This window comes from Plasmodium gonderi (genome assembly GCF_002157705.1).
Source record: "Plasmodium gonderi DNA, contig: Chr10, whole genome shotgun sequence".
NCBI lineage: Eukaryota > Apicomplexa > Aconoidasida > Haemosporida > Plasmodiidae > Plasmodium > Plasmodium gonderi.
In genome coordinates this window covers 746149-765700 of record NW_021628935.1, presented here as the reverse complement: position 1 = coordinate 765700, position 19552 = coordinate 746149, and the positions used below count along the sequence as shown (strand labels likewise).

At 32.9% G+C, this 19552-nt stretch overlaps 3 protein-coding genes across 3 annotated transcripts; 2 read left to right on the top strand and 1 right to left on the bottom strand.

Annotated features, from left to right (window-relative positions):
- Window positions 1–1252: 1252 nt before the first annotated feature.
- Window positions 1253–7258, top strand: PGO_101610 (phosphatidylinositol 3-kinase; the record flags this gene model as incomplete). The annotated part of the gene is made up of 1 exon (XM_028688192.1): window positions 1253–7258. The coding sequence occupies one exon, from the start codon at window positions 1253–1255 to the stop codon at window positions 7256–7258; it is 6006 nt and encodes a 2001-aa protein (XP_028543993.1).
- A 2435-nt stretch (window positions 7259–9693) lies between these two features.
- Window positions 9694–12867, top strand: PGO_101600 (hypothetical protein, conserved; the record flags this gene model as incomplete). The annotated part of the gene is made up of 7 exons (XM_028688191.1): window positions 9694–9707; window positions 9882–9924; window positions 10151–10215; window positions 10380–10510; window positions 10809–10870; window positions 11113–12292; window positions 12497–12867. The coding sequence occupies 7 exons, from the start codon at window positions 9694–9696 to the stop codon at window positions 12865–12867; spliced, it is 1866 nt and encodes a 621-aa protein (XP_028543992.1).
- Window positions 12868–13791: 924 nt separating this feature from the next.
- Window positions 13792–16995, bottom strand: PGO_101590 (hypothetical protein, conserved; the record flags this gene model as incomplete). The annotated part of the gene is made up of 4 exons (XM_028688190.1): window positions 13792–14205; window positions 14346–15081; window positions 15222–15580; window positions 15913–16995. The coding sequence occupies 4 exons, from the start codon at window positions 16993–16995 to the stop codon at window positions 13792–13794; spliced, it is 2592 nt and encodes an 863-aa protein (XP_028543991.1).
- Between the last annotated feature and the right edge of the window lie 2557 nt (window positions 16996–19552).

Here is a 19552-nt window from a genome sequence, read left to right as displayed (position 1 = left end):
AACCACCATTTGTCGTATCCTCTGTGTGTGAGAAAAAAACGAAAGAAGTTAGCAACTAAGGACCGAGACTACTTCTCAGGAAGGAAGAATTCACTTCAAGTACCCTCGAATGGATGTATCTTTTTGTCACTCATTCTTTTGCTCCTTCTACTCTCTATCAGTATATCCTCCCCATAGTGCAATAACACATTCTTTTTATTTTATATTCTTGGGGGCAGAGTGGAGGGAAGAGAAAAAAAAAATTTCCTTCTGCCCCGTTGCTCATTCATTTTTGTCATATATATCCAATTGATTTTTTTTTTTTTTTTTTTTTTTTTTTTTACCCTAAACTTTAACCTTTTACAACTCTAACTATAATTTAAATTCATCAAGTTTAGGCTAATGTGTAAGTAATGGCAAGCTTACAATGTAAACAATGAGAACATGTCAAAAATGCATACTTCTTTATATATATATATACACCTCTGTACATTTGTGCTAAAAAGTGGAGAGTAAAAAAAAAAAAAAAAAAAAAAATATATGTAATCTCTCCTATTTTGCCATCTCTCACTGTCAAATGATAGTAAGAGCCATTTGGTGATGATATTCCGCCATTTTTTTTTTTTTTTTTTTTTTTTTTGTTTCTCCATTTTTACTCTCCTTTGAAGGGTTAATGAAAGAATAAGATTTGCACAAATGAATCTAGCACTAGAAAGGAGAGTTAAAAAAAACGCGATTAACCACTGAGTACAATAAAGTTTGATTTCAAAAATGTTTACTACAATAAGATTGATTACCACAAAATTTGAGTTGACGTAAATTCACATCATCGAAATTGGCATGGCAGAAAGTACACGAAAAGAGGAAAACAAAATGAGACGAGAAATGTGATGATCCAACTATACTGTCACCACAATTTCATAAAATGAAAAATTTCTCTCCCTTCAGGGATTGGGAAATTCAAAAGTGAAAGGGAAAAAAAAGTGAAGAATAGAACAAAAGCAAAAAAAAAAAAAAAAAAAAAAAAAAAAAAAAAAAAAAAAAAAAAAAAAACACACACGAATTAAAGGAAAATCCGTATCATTTATCCCACCCCTGAGAGTCGCAGCTAAAGTTTGTGATTGTTATGTGGGAATAAGAGTGCAAGTAGGGAGAGATAGAGATAGAGAGAGAGAGAGAAAAACCCGAGGGAATCTGAAATTCACGAAGGGAGAACAAGTAAGAATATTCATAGGGGGAAAAAAAAAATTCTGAACTCCTCATCAGCACAAACATGAAGAAGAAGAAGAAGGGTAAAAGTATGAACATTGCAAACATAAAGGAAGTTAATCATTATTTGATCACTAATCTAAATCTTATTACAATTTTTCAAGATGAACTTACAAGCCAAGCTCATGTGAGGAGACGACACAATCATAAAATAGACCTTGTCATTCCCAGTAATAGCACAATTCCCTCCCAAGAAGGTGAAAAAAATATATTGTTGTGGAAACTTAAAAATTTGAAAAAATTTAAATATCTACAAAGGAAGAGGCAAAGGAGGAAAAATCTCAATTTTTCAAGACACAGTATGAACAGAAGCCATGCAAAAAATGAAAACATAAAAAGAAGAATTTCATCAACCCAGACGAATGTAATTCCTCCAAATGCACAAAGGAGGAATGATTTTGAGGCTACTTGTTATCTTCTCATCGACAAAGAATTCTTCGGGCCTCCCGTTACTGTAACCTGTCACAATGCTGGAAGCAGTGTAAGAAAGAGCACTAAGAATTCGTGTGTTCAAAAGGAGGAGAAGCATTTTCAGAACAGCCCCTTGAAACGTACACATGCAAAGGGAGAATGGAAAACTGGCAAGGACATTGCAAACGGTACAAGTGACAGAATCGGTAGAATCAGCAGAATCGGTAGAAGCATCAGAGACGGTGGAAACACATTGAACTCTGATGGTTGCACTCAGAGGGGAAGAAACGAAAAAATTGAGAAGGGACAACGCAAGCAAATTTGCAAAAAAGAATCAAGGGGCGATAGAACAAGTGGAAGGAGAAGACGACACACTGGTGAACATTCCCAAGATGACCACACTGGTGGAGACGATTCTCAGCACGACATGTGGCAAGATAACGTAATCGAAAGGATGCTAACAGGAAAAAGGGCGATGGCCATAAGAAAGAATCTATACATAATAAACAGAAGAGTGGTGTATCCTATAAAGTATTGCCAGTTAAGTCCAAAGAGTTATTTATTTTTTTTTATTAATCATAAGAAGATTCGACATTTGTGCTTTTACACTTACTGCAGTTTACTTACACCTGATGGTGTTCTGAAGCAAGGACTTCAAATAAAAAAATTGTATCATCTTGGAAGTAAAAAAAAAAAAAAAATAATAAAAAAAATTATTACTAATGCATTGGGGAAGAAAATTCATTATGTTGATGATAGTGTTCCAAAAAGGGACATTCACGAGGAGGTAATAATCTCTTTTTTGTTAAAAAATTGCATTTATAGAGATTTGTTGTGGTTATATCTTCCCTCCACAATGTGCAAAGTTGGCATGAAAAGAAATATCAAAATAAAACACAAAAATGGAAAAGCAACATGCTGCAAGGGTGATAAAATCAAACCTCCCATCAAACAGAATGTCAACACAGATTCGAATAGAAGAAGAATTATTCTTACTTCCAATCTGTTACTATCAAAGGGAGATGATAATAATACTAGTGACAGAAAAGAATACGATAATGATTATGATTATGAAAAAAATACAAGTGCACATCCTTCGGAACAACTTACTATCACCAAGCAGTGCAATATAAATGAAAAAAAAAATAACCCTAATGCCTCTGAAGGTATGTGTAAAGCTGATACTGTAACCAGTTGGGATAATTTTCTCTTAAATAGAACACTGTTGAGGGATGAAAATTATGAAAACACATTTTTTCTTAAATCGAGAGAGAATAACCAACCCTTAAGTCATAGCAACCAAGTTAAATTCTACAAAATGATGACACAATGCAAACGTGTAGGAAATTATATTCGTTCGATAAGTGACATGTATTCAGGAAGTGTTAATCATTCGAAAAGTTTTATCCTTTCGAAAAAGTGCACACATTGGAAGGACACAAATGGGTTAACTGACAAATCAGAAGTAGAACTCACAGAGAGGGATTACCCTTATGAGATTACAAAAAAAGAAAATACAAAACTGAATGAGATTCCTGATGGGATAGGAGGAACTTCCTTCCGGAAGAGAGGAAATAATTTCAGCGAGTATTGTGTGGTTAACCAAATGGGCAAGATGCCAAAAAGGGGAATAGCGAAGGAGAAAAAAATTCTGATGGCCAAACTTCAGAAATTCGAAAAGGAACTATTTTTTGTAAACAGAGAGTCGCGACATGGAACCAAACGATGGAAGGCATATTGTGAAGAGGAATTTCCCAAGAAAAATCAAGTTTTGCCAATTGTGAGACGGATAACAGATATTTACAGTAAATGGAAAATAAAAGAAGAGAAAAAAATTGCCGGATTTCTGATTTTTCATCTCCTTTTTTTTAACAAAAAGTATATTTATTATAATGACAAAAGAGAAGAATCTTCATCTTCTTTATTTAAAAATAGAGTAGTATCTAGTGAAGAAAGGCTGGAGAATGAAGTATTCCCTACGAGCTATAACTTTGATCACTCGGGAGATTACCACAATTGGTTTTTTAACTCTTTCGATTATGTTGGCCATGTTGATTTGCCAAGTGGGGGTGACACCGATTCGTTTGTTCAGGCATTTTTGAAAAAAATTGGCAAAACGGATGGAAAACAAAACGTGGAAGAATGTTTGGACGAACCCGAAGGAGAGACATCTCAAGCAAAGGTAGTGCCTCGCGTTATGGATAACGGTGCCCATTTGAAAAAAAGGAACGGTGAGGAAGCAAGGGCAGTAATGAATGAATCTCAGTGCATAACCAAAGTGTGCGGAAAAAAACCTGAACAAATGGTGTTCCAGAACTTGAAAGATAAAATACTAAGAAAAGAAAAACAGATAAATGATATTTTTGAACACATGAGCAGACATGCTATCAGAATAAGCAAGAATATAAAATTATCAAACATAAGTAGATATGATGATTATCCTTTCGATTTCTCATATAATGAGAAGGTGGACTCGTCAAATACCAATTCAGTGCCAACAATAGAAGAAATAAAAATGATTAATACAATATTGAACACAAGATTGACAAAATTAAATGAAGAGGAAAAAAAATGTCTTTGGAAGTTTCGCTTTCAATTAGTTAATAGAGAAGAAGCATTAGGAAAATTTTTGAAAAGTGTTAACTGGGATAATGAAATAGAAAAAGAAGAGGCAACTTATTTATTATATAAGTGGTCAAAACCAAGTTTGGAAAATTGTCTTGAGTTGTTAAACATGAATTTACATCATCGAGAAATTAAAAAATATATTATTAATATAATTAATGAAACCAAAAAAGATCAGATAAAATTATACCTCTTCCAACTAGTACAATGTTTGCGAACTTTTAATTATGAACAAATTGATCATTTGTTTATGAACACGTTAATAAATAAATGTGTCGTGTCTAAGAAATTGTCAATTTATTTGCACTGGTTTCTTTTAAGTGAAACAAAAGATAAAGCAAAAGGAAATTTGTACATTCATATCCACAAATTATTCATCAACAAATTAATGACGTCCAATTTAAAAAAAAATAAAAAAATTCTAGATATTCTCAAAAACCAAAACCGATTTAGAAATCAATTGTTATATCTCACCAAAATTTCGAAAAGGAAATCAGATCGTATACAAAACAAAACAAAGAAATTAAGACAATTCTTATTCTATTATAGACAAAATTATGGATGCATAGTTATTAAAGAGTTTATAAAAAATAACATTTTTCTTACAGATAATGATATTTATGATTTTGTCTCCTTGTCCATTGCGAGGAGTAGCCCGAAGGCACCCGATGGGGGACAAGAAGGCAACTCCATCATAACAGATAAGCAGAATGACGAGGTGAGTGATAACAGAACTGATAAGACAACCGATAAGAGAACTGATAAGAGAACTGATAAGAGAACCGATAGGAAAACCGATAAGGAAACTGATAAGTCTAGAAATAGATCTAACGAAGAATCGAAGGATGAAGTACAAAGTCTGTGTGACACGAGAAATTCCATTTACTATCTAAACAGAGAACTGGCCATCGTTTTCAATCCAGAGGAAGATCTGTACTGCTTCCAGTACGACCCGAGCGTACATACATATTCACAGAACCTGAGTTCCAATATGAGCAATGACTCTAGCAAAACTATAACGTACATTGATGATTCGAAGGGATCTAAAATTGAAAGAAATAGAGACATTTCTTTTTTTTCCAATTTGTTGCAGTTTAATGAAAACTTTGATTTTTTTCTTAGCACGGCGTACAGCGATGAGGATAATAACATCGACATTTTGGATGATTCCATAAGTATTGTTAGGGAACAGAAAATAAAAAAAATTCATACACCGTTAATTTTGCCCATTGACCCAGATATAGAATTTTTAAGTTTTTTACCTGAACAGTCATACGTTTTACGTTCTTCCTTATATCCAATTGTTATAGCTTGTTTAGTCAGAAAAAAAATAAAACTTGCACATGAAAATTTTCACAATTTGATAATTAATAAACAAAAATATTTAAAGAAAAACATAAAAAAAAAAAAAAACTATTCTGTATATCATTCGTTTAACTCAAAATTTATTAAAGCTTTGTACACCTCCTTTGATTACGCAAGTGATTTTGAATATCATTACAAAAATGTAAAATTCCATGGAAACAATATCTTTTACAAATCTAGAAAGATAGAAAAGGTAGGGATATCAAATAGCGGGGCACCCCGTCCCAGTAACGGAGCGCCCACAGGCGAGATAAAGGAAGAAAAGGGAGAAACAAAAGGAGAAGCAAAAGGAGAAGCAAAAGGAGAAGCAAAAGGAGAGGCAAAAGGAGAAGCAAAAGGAGAAACAAAAGGAGAAGCAAAAGGAGAAGCAAAAGGAGAAGCAAAAGGAGAAGCAAAAGTAGAAGCAAAAGGAGAAGAAAAAGGAAAAAAATATATATATGACCAACGAGGGCCGACATATAACAATGTTTCGAAAGGATGGTCATCAGGAAATTTTTTAACTTCATCTTCTCAAAAAGGGGTTACAAGTGAAGAAGCAGAGGGAATGATGAGAGTTATGAATATTGCTGAAGGAATTGGCTCGAAAGAAGTTCGACAGAGTGGGTGTGGTCAGAGGGAGACGAAAAAGGAGTGGCCAAAGATGAGGAAGCCGAATGAGAAGAATGATTCAGAAGAACGATTCCTCGATAGGGAACATCCAAGTAGGGAAGAAGGAAATAGAATCGTGATAGAAAAGGGAGGAGGCATAGTAATACAACATGAAAGGAAAAGTAAGAAAGAAAAGCATAAAAAATGCATAAAAAGATATAACGAAATATATGAACTGTCCATAAAAAAGTATATTTACAAAGCAGGGGATGATCTGAGACAAGATCATTTGGTCATACAAATAATATACATTATAGATAATATATGGAAACGGTATGGACTGAACTTAAAATTAACTCTTTACAAAGTTTTATCTCTGTCAACAGATGATGGATTTATTGAGTTTGTTGATAATGCTGAATCTATTTCATCTATTAAGAAAAATTATAAAGGAGAAATTAGACAATATTTTATTGAAAACAGTACCGATCCGAATTCACCTCTAGGTTTTGATCCAAACATTTTAGAAAATTTTATTTCAAGTTGTGCAGGATATAGTGTTATAACATATTTGCTAGGTATAGGAGATAGACATTTAGACAACCTTATGGTCTCACCAGATGGATGTTTTTTTCACATCGATTTTGGATACATATTTGGAGAAGATCCTAAGCCTTTTTCTCCTCCCATGAAATTATGTAAAGAAATGATTGAAGCCATGGGAGGGGCCCATAGTATCGGTTATGAAAAATTTTTAAAAAAGTGTTGTTTAGCATATAAATACTTACGATATCATTCCAAGTTAATCATTAGCTTACTTGATTCCATGTGTGAATCAGGACTTAAGGATATGAAAATGAGCCCCCAGTTGTGTGTACAGAAAGTTCAGGAAAAGTTCAAACTGGACTTAAATGACGAGGCAGCCGAGATTTATTTTTTAGGTGTTATTAATGCATCTGTCAAAACGCTTTTCCCTGTTGTGGTGGACAAGCTTCACGAGTGGGCTGTCAACTGGAAGTGATGAATAATATGTATGACTCGATAGTGAAACAAAGTTGTGTAGTTACACTTTTATGTAGTTATGTTTCTACTAACGCTTTTACTTCGTGGACAGAGTTCGAAGTAAATTCTCACACATTTTTCTTACATTTTAATATTCTCTCAATTTTTGCGTAAAATATAGATCAGAGTTCAGTTTTTTTCTCAAAGTACAGATCGTTTGTTACAATCACGTGTTTATACTTTGAATCAGGAACACTTTTTGTGTCCGAAGTATTCAGCATACCCTTTTTTTTTTTTTTTTTTTTTTTTTTTGTTATTTATGCGGTTTCTACCATACGAGAACTTGCGTTAAGAAACATTTCTCCACATGGCTGCTTCCCCCCCCTGAGTGGAAACACAATCATTATGTACATATTTAAAAAAGGAAGAAGAAAAAAAAAAAAATATATATAATACTTTGTATACCTCTTTTAACCATTAGTTGCATGGTTAATTCTGGCATATTTTTGTAATACCATCTTATGTGCATTTGCATGATACATTTTTTTTTTTTTTTTACATACACATTAAGTAGTAGTGATGGTTGTCTGATTGAGAGCAATAACACAACATGTATAAGTCTGGCATAGAAGAATATATGTATATATATATATATATATATATATATATATATATATATATATATATATATACAAGCACATGCTTACCCACCACACACAAATTTATAAACCTTCTTTCCATTGTCACAACAAGGGTGTAGAAATTTAACTCGAAGAAGTAAAAGATGTAACTAAATCCGAACACAAATTAATAATTGTGATGGCACCGGGGAGTGTGCAACTGTTTCAAAATTTTGTATATTTTTTTGTGTTACTGTTCTGAACAGAAAAAAAAAAAAAAAATGTGCAGGTAAATAAAACTGTGCAGGTAAATAAAACTGTGCAGGTAAATAAAACTGTGCAGGTAAATAAAACTGTGCAGGTAAATAAAACTGTGCAGGTAAATAAAACTGTGCAGGTAAATAAAACTCAACAGGTAAATAAAACTCAACAGGTAAATAAAACTGTACAGGCAAAAACACACACTTTGAGAACTTTTTACTTTTAAAAATATTTTACCTGAACTGTGCATAGTTATGCACATATATTTATTAAAAAGAAATTTACTTTCCCTATCTGCCTTAACACATTCATGTCTACATTTAACATTTTTTGAAAGCACAAATTTGTATGTTGTACCATTGAAGGAGTATTTTTTTTTTTTTTTTTTTTTTTTTTTTTTTTTTTTTTTGCACTCATTTATATACTGTAAAAAAGGAAAAATAAACAATAAAATGGAAAAAATGATCAGACAAAAAAAAAAAAAAAAAAAAAAAAACTTCAAAGGAAGATCATGGAAAAGGGCATTGCAATACTCACTTGACGTGCCATGTGGACATTCCATTTCTCTTTACCAAAAAGGGGATAATAAAATTGTAATTCTAAATTTGTCATTCTAAGTTTGTTATTCTAAGTTTGTCACTCTAAATTTGTCACTCTAAATAGGCACACACATGTTTCAATTTTATTCAACGCTGACATAAAACGAAATATCAGAAATGTAAATTCTACGTAAAAAAATGTCATAAAAGAAAAAAACACTACTTAGCATGTAGAAGTACTCTTATTTATTGTTCATGATTAATCATTTAAAATTCCACTGGCTAGTGTGTTGTCCCGAATGTATAGACGTGCGATTAAAGCAAAAGTTATTTATTTTTAATTCTTAAGCGTAAAAAAAGACGCAACTTTTGAGTATAGGACGAGCATAGTAGGAACCAGGTAGGGATGAAGCAGGGACGAAGCAGGGATGAAGCAGGGATGAAGCAGGAACAAATTTTAAAGCGCACTCTTGTTTCAAATTGTTTTGCACATTTTATGCTACCTTCCTCCGTGTCAATCTTCCCTTTTTCGTACACGTGAATGAACTGTAAAGAAAACAATTTTCTTTTTCTTGTAATTGCATGCTGTGCAATATCACTTCAACAATGTTCCATCTGCGAATATCCATTTGCGAACACCAATTTGCGAACACCAATATGTGAACACCCATTTGTGAACACCAATTTGTGAACACCAATATTTGAACTCCCATTTGTTCATGTTTTTATTTCTTCTCCTCACTATTGTTATATATTTTTGCAAGGCCACAATTTTTAACGTTGAAACCAAATTCAACTACCTGTTTTCAAAAAAAAAAAGAAAAAAGAAACTTAATGATTTCTATTTTGCTACCTGTTTGTGGAATTTTCTCTCTCTAAGTTGATAAAGACAGAAACATTTAATAATTCTGATTGGTTATAACTACCTCTTAGTTTACTCTGAAAGGAGTTACAGAACAATTTTACAAAAAAATAAAAGGCAAGAGAAACTTTGCTAGAAGGATATATTCATACTTAACCTGTCTATACACAAAATGAATTCTCTAAAGTAATAAGCATAAGAACGTAGATAAAAATGCTCCGATAACCATAATTGTAGTGTATACCTGAACATAATATTTAAACAATGTGATACTCCCTGCACTCACCCATACCCATTCACACTACTTCAATTTTTTTTTTTTTTTTCTTTTTTACCTCCCTGTTCCTTATATTTAACAAGGAAAAAGAAGCAAGATATCATCTGGGGAAAAAAATGGAGGAACGTAAGACCACAAAAAAAATAAATAATTTATGTATATAAAACTTTTTAATTGCGAGACGATTTTTTCTTATGAGCTCGACATAATACATTCCATTGTGTACGTTCCCTATTTGCTCACGCTGTTGAATTTGTCCTTGTGTGAAAAGTGAAAATGCAAAGAGGTAGATTCATAGAAGTTTATCCAATTTGAAATTTACATACGATGCATATTTTTCGATATTTTGTAGCTTATACAGCAAAAGGCAATAAAGGAAGAAATGAACAAACAATTGAAGGCATCTCTAGAAAAGCAGTAAAAAAGAAAAAGAAATAATCCCTTTTGGAACAACTATAAAGGGGAGAAGGAAAAAAAAAAAAAAAAAAATCATGTACAGTGCTATTTTTTTCTCTTTTTTTAAACTGTTTCATTCCATCTATTCACATCCAATTTTTTTATAACCATTTGATGAAATGAAGAAAGCAAGAGGAAGAAGAGAAGGAGTGCACGTTTAAGCCACAGACATTATGGAACCAGAGCTTCAAAAAAACAGTTTCTTTCGTCGATGAATTTTTCGTTAAATTGAAGCCCTACATAGAGCAACAGCAAGGTGAGTCTGCAAGCACAACACATTCATGAAGAAATACATATTTCCAAGCAATTCTGAGGGGTTCTACACATTTATACACACTTCTACAAATTTATACACACCTTTACACATTTATGCACACTTTTACACATTTATACAAACTTCTAAACATTTATACACACTTCTAAACATTTATACACACTTCTACAAATTTATGCACACTTCTACAAATTTATGCACACTTCTACAAATTTATGCACACTTCTACAAATTTATGCACATTTTTATGTATCCCTAAATGCACACTTTCTCCCCACAGCCTACTTAAACCACCTTAAGGAACTTGAACGCGATGATGAAGTTTTTGCTCAAAAAATTAAGGTAAAAAAAAAAAAAAAAAAAAAAATTGCACCTGAACAGTGCAGGGGATTTTCTCCAAAAAGTGCATCAACAAGCGAATGTTTCCACGTGGGTGTATTCATACGTGCAGATACGTACAAGTGAATGTGTACATGCATATGGTTATTTTGCTTTGTATTACTTTTTTGCAGTGCTTAGCATTATTTGATTGTTACATATATTTTCCTTTTATTTTTGCCCAATTATCACCACCCTTCATACAGGAAGAACTCAGAACAATGCTGTCCAAAGCAGTAGACAAAGACACAATGGAAAGCATCATTGAAGGATACAAAGGGGTCAGAACTAGAGGAATGAATAAAGTGAAAAGAGAAAAATTAGATATTCTTTCCAAAATGATAAAACTGGAAAGAGAGTATAACTGTTTTATGGCTAGAGAAAATGTAGATAAAAAGGATTTAGAAGAATGTGGATTTGACTGTGATTTGGCAGCAAAGTTAAGAAATGATATTTTGAAAAATTCGTTATGTCCAAATTCGTTAAGAGATTTTGCAAAAATCAGACTAGAAATAAATCAAGTATTAGAAGAGGAATTAAAAAAAAGAGAAAATGAAAAGCATGCACTCATTCATATGCATAAAGAGAGCAATCAGAAAATCTTACTACAACATAATCAAGATGATTTCACTAATCGATATGATTCCTTTGTTAGTACTTCAAAAAAAGGTGCTCAGGAAAAAAGTACCTCCTACACAAATGAGAGAAAAATAGTGCATGTAAAGGATGAAAATGTTTACACAGGGAAAACATACATCTTATGCAACGAAGATAATGGTGCATCTACGAGAAACAGATCAATGGAATCCAAGAAATTCAATAGAGGATACAATATAAACACCATGGAACACGTGTCTAATCAATCAGATGAGAACCATACCCAAGAGTGTAAAATTGAAGAAACAGACCTTTTTCAAAAAGGTAGTAAAGTAAGCATGGTGCATCATAACAGAAATGTAACGAACGATTTTCCTCCCATTCATTCTGTGAACAGACAAATGGATGTTCTCAACAGGAGTGCCATTCAAGAAGAAGGAACCAAGTTGGAGCATAAATTGATAATAGACAGGAATATCAATCATGCCCACAACACCCCTGACATAGATATACAGAAAAATAATTACAGAAATGTTTACCTCAATAGTAATTATATGGAAGTCTTAAAAAATGAAGATGCGCACAAATATGTCTGTTCACTGCAAAAAGATTTGAATTCCGTCAATGTGATAATTATGAATAACAATAGAAATAAAAATTCTATCAATACTGTTCCTATGAGGAAACATAATAGCGAAAGTGTAACTGATTCGTGTATTAAAAACGGTGCATCATACTATGGGGAACAAGACGTACTGCATATGACTGAAAAAAATATGAACAGTTCAGGTAATTTTAGCCAAATATGGCAAAAAAAAAAAAAAAAAAGCTTGATGAATGCAAGCTTTTACTAACCCCTTTGGTGAGTCCATATTGCGGTACGTGGGCCAACAGAGGAGAATAGTCCAAATGTGAATCAAAAGGGGATGAATACCCTTTCCCAATATTCCTAAAACTGTAGCACATTAAAATAAAACATTTTCTTCCTTACAGGAATGAAGAAAAATGGATATTCCAGTGAGGATTACAAACAAAAGGGCTATTATTTTGAAGAAAAAAGTATAGAAAGAAAAGGTACTAGATATATCGATAAAAATACATACAACATAAGGAATGGTAATAATTTTTACGATTTTGATTTAAAAAAAAATAAAAAGGAGAAAGTTGCGTATGAAATTAATCCATTTTACACAAACAACATGACCACAGATGCAAGGAAAAATATCATTTCTATTGAAAATGGAAATAGAGCTTTACTCAACAGTGCTCTTCACCCCAAGGACAATTGTGGACATCCAAATATCCCATCAAATGACAACAAGCCTTTGTTTAGCAAAATAATGGCCAAGTTTTCCATTTCTTAGAGCTGGCCCTACAAGTTATGCAGCGCTGTTGCACCCGATCTTCTCTTCCCACCTTGCCACGCAAGAACAGACAAAAAAAAAAATAACTGTACAAACGAATAGACATACCTGATAGTTCCACATGGGGAAATGGAACTTCTATAGCATTGTCAAGGTGATATCTTTATTTTTCAAAGTACTTTTCCCAATTTTAGAACCATCAATCAGTTGAGTCCTATGTGTGTGTAGAAGCGATTATGCCTTTTTATTTTTGCACTTTTGTTGAATTTGTTTTTTTGCGCTTCTGTTGAATTTGTTTTTTTGCGCTTCTGTTGAATTTGTTTTTTTGCGCTTCTGTTGAATTTGTTTTTTTGCGCTTCTGTTGAATTTGTTTTTTTTCGCTTCTGTTGAATTTGCTTTGTTGTGTCTCGTTTTTTATTCTTTTTTGTCTATTATCCCATTTCCCATGCCCACCTTTGCAAACACATTTGAGTCCCCTTAATTTTTGTGTACCTTTTTTTTTCCGTTACATTTAATTATATGAACAAAAATATGAAATGTGTGGAAACGTAAGAAAAGTATGAAGCATAGGGAAAAGAAATTAAAAGATAACGTGTTTTAGGATGGTTTTATGTGTCCCCATGATGCTTAACACTTGCAATGTGAAAAATGGGTGGCGCAAGTTTTCCATGCAATTCACATTTCATTTCGAGCTACTCTGACACTTCTGACAGTTTTGTGAATTATGACACACACAAAGGACAGGAGAAACAGGAGAAAATGTGAAAAGGTAGAAGGGGAATTAAACCCACCCCATCCCACCCCCCTTTTCTACTTCACAATAATCACACTGACATGGAGGGGTGAAAATTATACAAATGATGAGAAGTAAGAGGTGCTGAGAAAAAAAAAAAAAAAAAAAATTTATTGTTGTCTCATTTAGTCTTAAAACTCTCCTAAGAGAGAACTTTTCTCCTCCCTATTTGGCTCTTCAAACCATATGGGATAATCCAGAATGTTAAAATTGTTGACTTGAAAAATTTTCTTCTTCTTAATCATTTGCAGGAGGGGAACATTTATGTACGCAATGTAAACATAACATATGAAAAGAATAAAAAACAAATGGTATGGATTCGTTTCAAGATTTACATTCTTCTTTTTAAAAAAATTTTCTTTTATGGAAAAGATGCTACTTCCTACATGCACAAAGCATATGAACACTAGGTCAATGCCGAAATACTTACAAAAAAAAATTATGTAAACATTGAACATCTTTGCACTCTTAGAACTCTGGCTAAATTGCAGTTGGATATTCTTGGACTTCTTTGTGCATTCGGTCGCTAACTCATAGGTGTTCGACTGAGAAGGGGGAGAAGTGGGAGAAGCGAGTGCATGCGTGGAGAAAAGTATATATATCTGCACATGTACATGCACATACGCATACACATGCACGTATATACACGTTATAGAAATTGGGATATAGCAAAAATGAATCTAACTAGAATCTCCCGAATGCCAGTGGGCACGGGCGCACGTTGGTGGGTTGTGGGGAAGCAGAATCGACATATAAGCACCGAAATGAGGGGAATGACAAATATGTTCAGAAATTGCCTGACCAAATATAAGGACACGCGATTTGGGAGACGGAAGACAATTTCGAAATACAAAAAAAAAAATTCATTCAAAGCTGTTAAAAGCATCTTGAAAATTAAGGGATACTTTCCTAATTTTTCTACCGTTTCTTTAATTCCACGTAACCAGAAAAAGTTAAAATTAATATAAAATAAAATCAAAAGTGTAATAATTCTAGACATTTCTGTGAAAAAAAGATCCAGATATGTTATGTCTATGGATCTGTATACATAATATAACAAAAATAAAAATAACCACCTCATGTCAAATATTCTAATTCTAGGTTTCAAAAAATAAATGTCATCAAATGAAAGAAATAAAATTTCTATTCTTTTAGATGCTGCTAATAACATAAATGTTAAAAATATCAATGATATATTTATACCTAAGAAGTAAGAAATCTTGTTATAGCAATTATTACCCACTGTCATTAAGATATAAAATACATTTCTTTTCATTAACTTCCTTAAGTATGCATAACTCTTTTCTATATTCTTTATATGATTTCCAATTATATTTGCAAATGTCACGAATATGAGCATGTCCATTAGGAAGCACGACAGGGCGATGAGGTATGTCGATGAGATCACGTTTATCCCGAGCCTGTTGTGGTGGTTCAAAAGGTTTGACAAGTTGCGAAGTTTATGAAGTTTATGAAGTTTACGAAGTTTACGAAGTTTACGAAGTTTGAACAGATGGAGGCGTGTGAAGGGGCCTCATTTGGGGGTCACCACGAGTCTTACCTAAGTCCCTTAGATGTGTAAAAGTACATTCCAGAATGGAGACACATGCTGATTGTGCAGTGCATCATACATGCAATCCAAACCTCGTGATTAAGGAGGATACTCTTGATCTTGCTCCAATTGAAATCGATAAGCAGAAATTCGATGAGAGTGAAATTACGCATGGTAATTATGAATGTGGAAAAGATTAATATCAGTATAAAAATTAATATTTTCAGGATTTTGTGGGACACTTTGCATTTCGAAAAGGAATTGTACACCATCAGGAGAAGGAAGGAAAGTAGGATCGTCGTCGGTGCAAATTTTTCACTCTTCGGTTCGGCATACTTGCTGAGGAGCGTGTCGTAGATCTTGGTGCCCTGTAAATATTGTGGCGGGGTTCGAAGTGGGTTCAAAGCGGGTTCAAAGCGGGTTCAAAGCGGGTTCAAAGCGGGGTCGAAGTGGGTTCAAAGCGGGTTCAAAGCGGGTTCAAAGCGGGTTCAAAGCGGGGTCGAAGTGGGTTCAAAGCGGGTTCAAAGCGGGTTCGAAGCGGGTTCGAAGCGGGTTCAAAGCGGGTTCGAAGCGGGTTCTAGTTTGACGCAGGCTCAGTTGTTTATGAGCACGTTCAACTCTGTGCTGAACTCTCACTAGGTCAGCGATGCACACATTTTGTCTTCTCAAACTTTGAAAGTTTTCTCCTCGGGGAACTTACCAGTTTGATTCGATTCACCTCGCAGACTCCTGTGTTTTCATTGTAGTAGCAGATGTTCCTGGCAAAGTCACAAATGTTTCTACTGCCGTTAAAAGTGGAACATATTTTGGTGTCGATGTTTCGGTACACCCAAGGGTTGTTAGAAGTGAGGTAATAAGAGAAATATATGACCTGTAAGCATATAATATCAATGCAATTAATAATCGAGAGGATGTAAGAAATGATTAGAATGATACTGATGGGAAGATTATAATAATCAAAAGAAACAAGGAAAGATATACAACCGTCTAAAACAAAACGACCACAATTAATCTCTTGTAATATAAAAGGAACACATAAAAATAAGTAAGTAAAAAATAGAGGGAAAATAATGGCAATTGTTCTATATTGAAGAAATAAATATAATGAACATGTCAGAGTAGATAAAGAGTAAGCAACACAGTTAATAACGAAAGTATTAACATCAATATTGTGAAATTCGTTTAATTTTTTATATATCCATGGCAACATATATAAATTACAATGCTTTAAATATTCCATATTTTCAAATACACTAGCCATTAGTATTATATCATCATAAGATACACCAATGGAAACAAGATAATAAAAAAAATTTTCACAGTTTTTTTCATTCACACTATTATTCTGTGTTGTCTTCATATTTTTACACTTATTAAAATATACAGAATAATCACATAAGGTTTTTAAATTTGTGTAACCTTGATATCTTATTTGATAATTTTTTAGCATTTTTAACAATTTCAGTCTCTGTTTTTCTTTTGCATCTTTTGTATCTATACATTTATGACATTTGTTTAATTTTAATTTATATCTCTCTTTTTTATTTTGCTTTTTCATTTGAACTAGTTCAGAATTTTCATATGCTTTTAAAAATAATGAATATCTAATCTTTTTCTTATCATTAATATTTTCCTTTATGCAACTTATTACATTTTCATATGTGCTTTTCGAAGATTTTATTATCTTACTTTTTTCCCCGTCTTTTCCTTCTGGCAACTCTGTTTTGTGTACATATCGGTATAGTGACTCACCCCTCAGCATATTTTCCTCTCGCATTTCCATTTGAAGTAAATCATTACCACGTTCGTAAAAAGACATTATAGAAAAAGGGTCTATCACGTCACATGAGCCTTGGATGTGTCAAAAAAATTCCCTCTTTTTTTTTTTTTTTTTTTTTTTGGCACTCACTCCTAGGGATGTACGGACTCAAGGCACTTTTCCAAAATAATGAAATCTCAAAAACGTTGTAAAAATTGGGACATGGAAAAATTTAAGTAGAAACAAAGTGTGCATATCCCTTGTCTAAATAAATCACCCAAGTTCATAAATCTAAGTAAAAATATTTTTTATTATTATTATTATTGTTTGTTGGGAAATCAATTTAGGGGGGAGGTGCGAAATGTCAGGACAAAGTGATGGACGCACAAATGTGGGGAGAAATTTTTGGTCAGCTTGTTTGGAGGCTGGCTTGTTTGGCTCTGGATGAGTCTCCCCAAATCATATTGCGTCTCGGGGGTAGAGTAAATTGTGAGGCATGAAAAGTATATATGTTTTTTAGACTAAGTAGTGAAAACTTACATAGCGCTAAAGAATGTCCATATATGTTTACATCCATACATAAATAATCTACAGTCCCCTTTAAATAGTTTCACTTATGAATGATAATGGGTAAAACGTTATTTTCATGGAAAAGAAAAATCAAAAAATAAGTAAACCATAACTACATTGAAGAGTGTCCAATATAACCCCGTCGATTCTCGTTACCCTTTTTTTTTTTTTTTTTTTTTTTTTTTTTTAGCACACCATGTTCGTTCCTCACTCGTTGCTCATTTGTTACATTTTTTTTTCGTAAAAGTGAGAGTAGATGTTAAATATACCACAGCTCAATTCAGTTCGATTCAATCCAATCAGTTATGTATACACATAGAGGTATGAAAATGAAAGGGGTGGGGGGTGGTGGAGAGGGACACAACATATTCATAGTTCAAAAGGAGGTGAGAATGGAATTATGAAGCTTACTTACATATGTGTGCACATAATAGAGTACAAAAAGACAAGAAGAAAGAGTGACGGGGATATTTACCAATCTATGCAGTAAAAAAAACATACAAATATGATGAAAAACACATATATGAACACATACACGGTAAAATGTTTATTGCAAATATGTCCGCTGTTATTTTTATAGAACTAAAAAGGAGGAAAAAAAAAAAAAAATATACAAAGTTAAACTTTTGCTTATTTTTCGCATTTTCTCATTTTTTTTTTTTTTTTTTTTTTTTTTTTTTTTTTTTGCGCTGTTTTAACTTTTTTTTTTTTTTTTTTTTTTTTTTTCCCATTTCATAGACACAATAGCAGGTTTCTCCTAAAAATTACAGCATCCATATTTTTCACATTTTTGCTATAACAATTTTTCGAAATGAAATAAACTAGAAGAAGTTTTCTAATTGGATAATGTTCCTTGTAAAGTATACACTTGTTAATGTGATTATCACTTTGTACATATTTTAGGGGGTCCCCATTTTGGTGACATGGTCGTCCGGTCCACGTCGTTGTACCGGTCGGGAGGGCACAGAGGGACCATTGCAAGGGTGTATGTCCATGTGGGGGGTATTTTCATGTTCGTAAATTTTCCCATGTGTGTATTTTCATGTTGGTGAAATTTCCCATATGTACATGTCCCTGTGGGTGTGTATTTTCATGTTGGTGAAATTTCCCATATGTACATGTCCATGTGGGTGTGTATTTTCATGTTGGTGAAATTTCCCATATGTACATGTCCATGTGGGTGTGTATTTTCATGTTGGTGAAATTTCCCATATGTACATGTCCATGTGGGTGTGTATTTTCATGTTGGTGAAATTTCCCATATGTACATGTCCCTGTGGGTGTGTATTTTCATGTTGGTGAAATTTCCCATATGTACATGTCCCTGTGGGTGTGTATTTTCATGTGCCCACACGCGCTGCACATAATGACGTATCTTAGGCTGAGGAAGATATCGCAACAGCATAAACTTGCTCTCTCCATTAAGCTAATTTATTCAATCCCCGATAAATGTGAAAAAAAAAAAAAAAAGGCAACAAAATTGGAAGAAAAAAAATAACCATTACATGGAACATTTCTTAAACCAGAATGTAATATAAGAATAATGACACAAAATTACACGTTGTACATATAATTATAGCTAACTGTTACGACAAAGCTTATTAATTTAAAAAAATAGGTAAAATCGTATGTCTGTTCATAATTTTTTTTTTTTTTTTTTTTTTTTTTATTGCAAATATGCACACATTTTCTCGTTCAAAAAGTGGAACTTTTACAGTTCTGTAATATAAGTCTACACATAAAACTGAGTTTATTTCCAAGATTCTCAGACTTGCCTGAGTATATGGAAAAATGAAAAAGCATACTTTTATATTCATTTGAGTATTGGTTATACTCTTATGAGTACTGCTCATATTCGTGTGAGCATTGGTTATGCTCTTATGAGTGCTGTTCATATTTTTATGAATACTCGCATATATCTGATCATATTTATATATGCAACGTATCCCCCCCAATTAAACTATGTCGACGTGAGCAAAGCAAAATGAATATTCCCATTTTTAGAATAAAT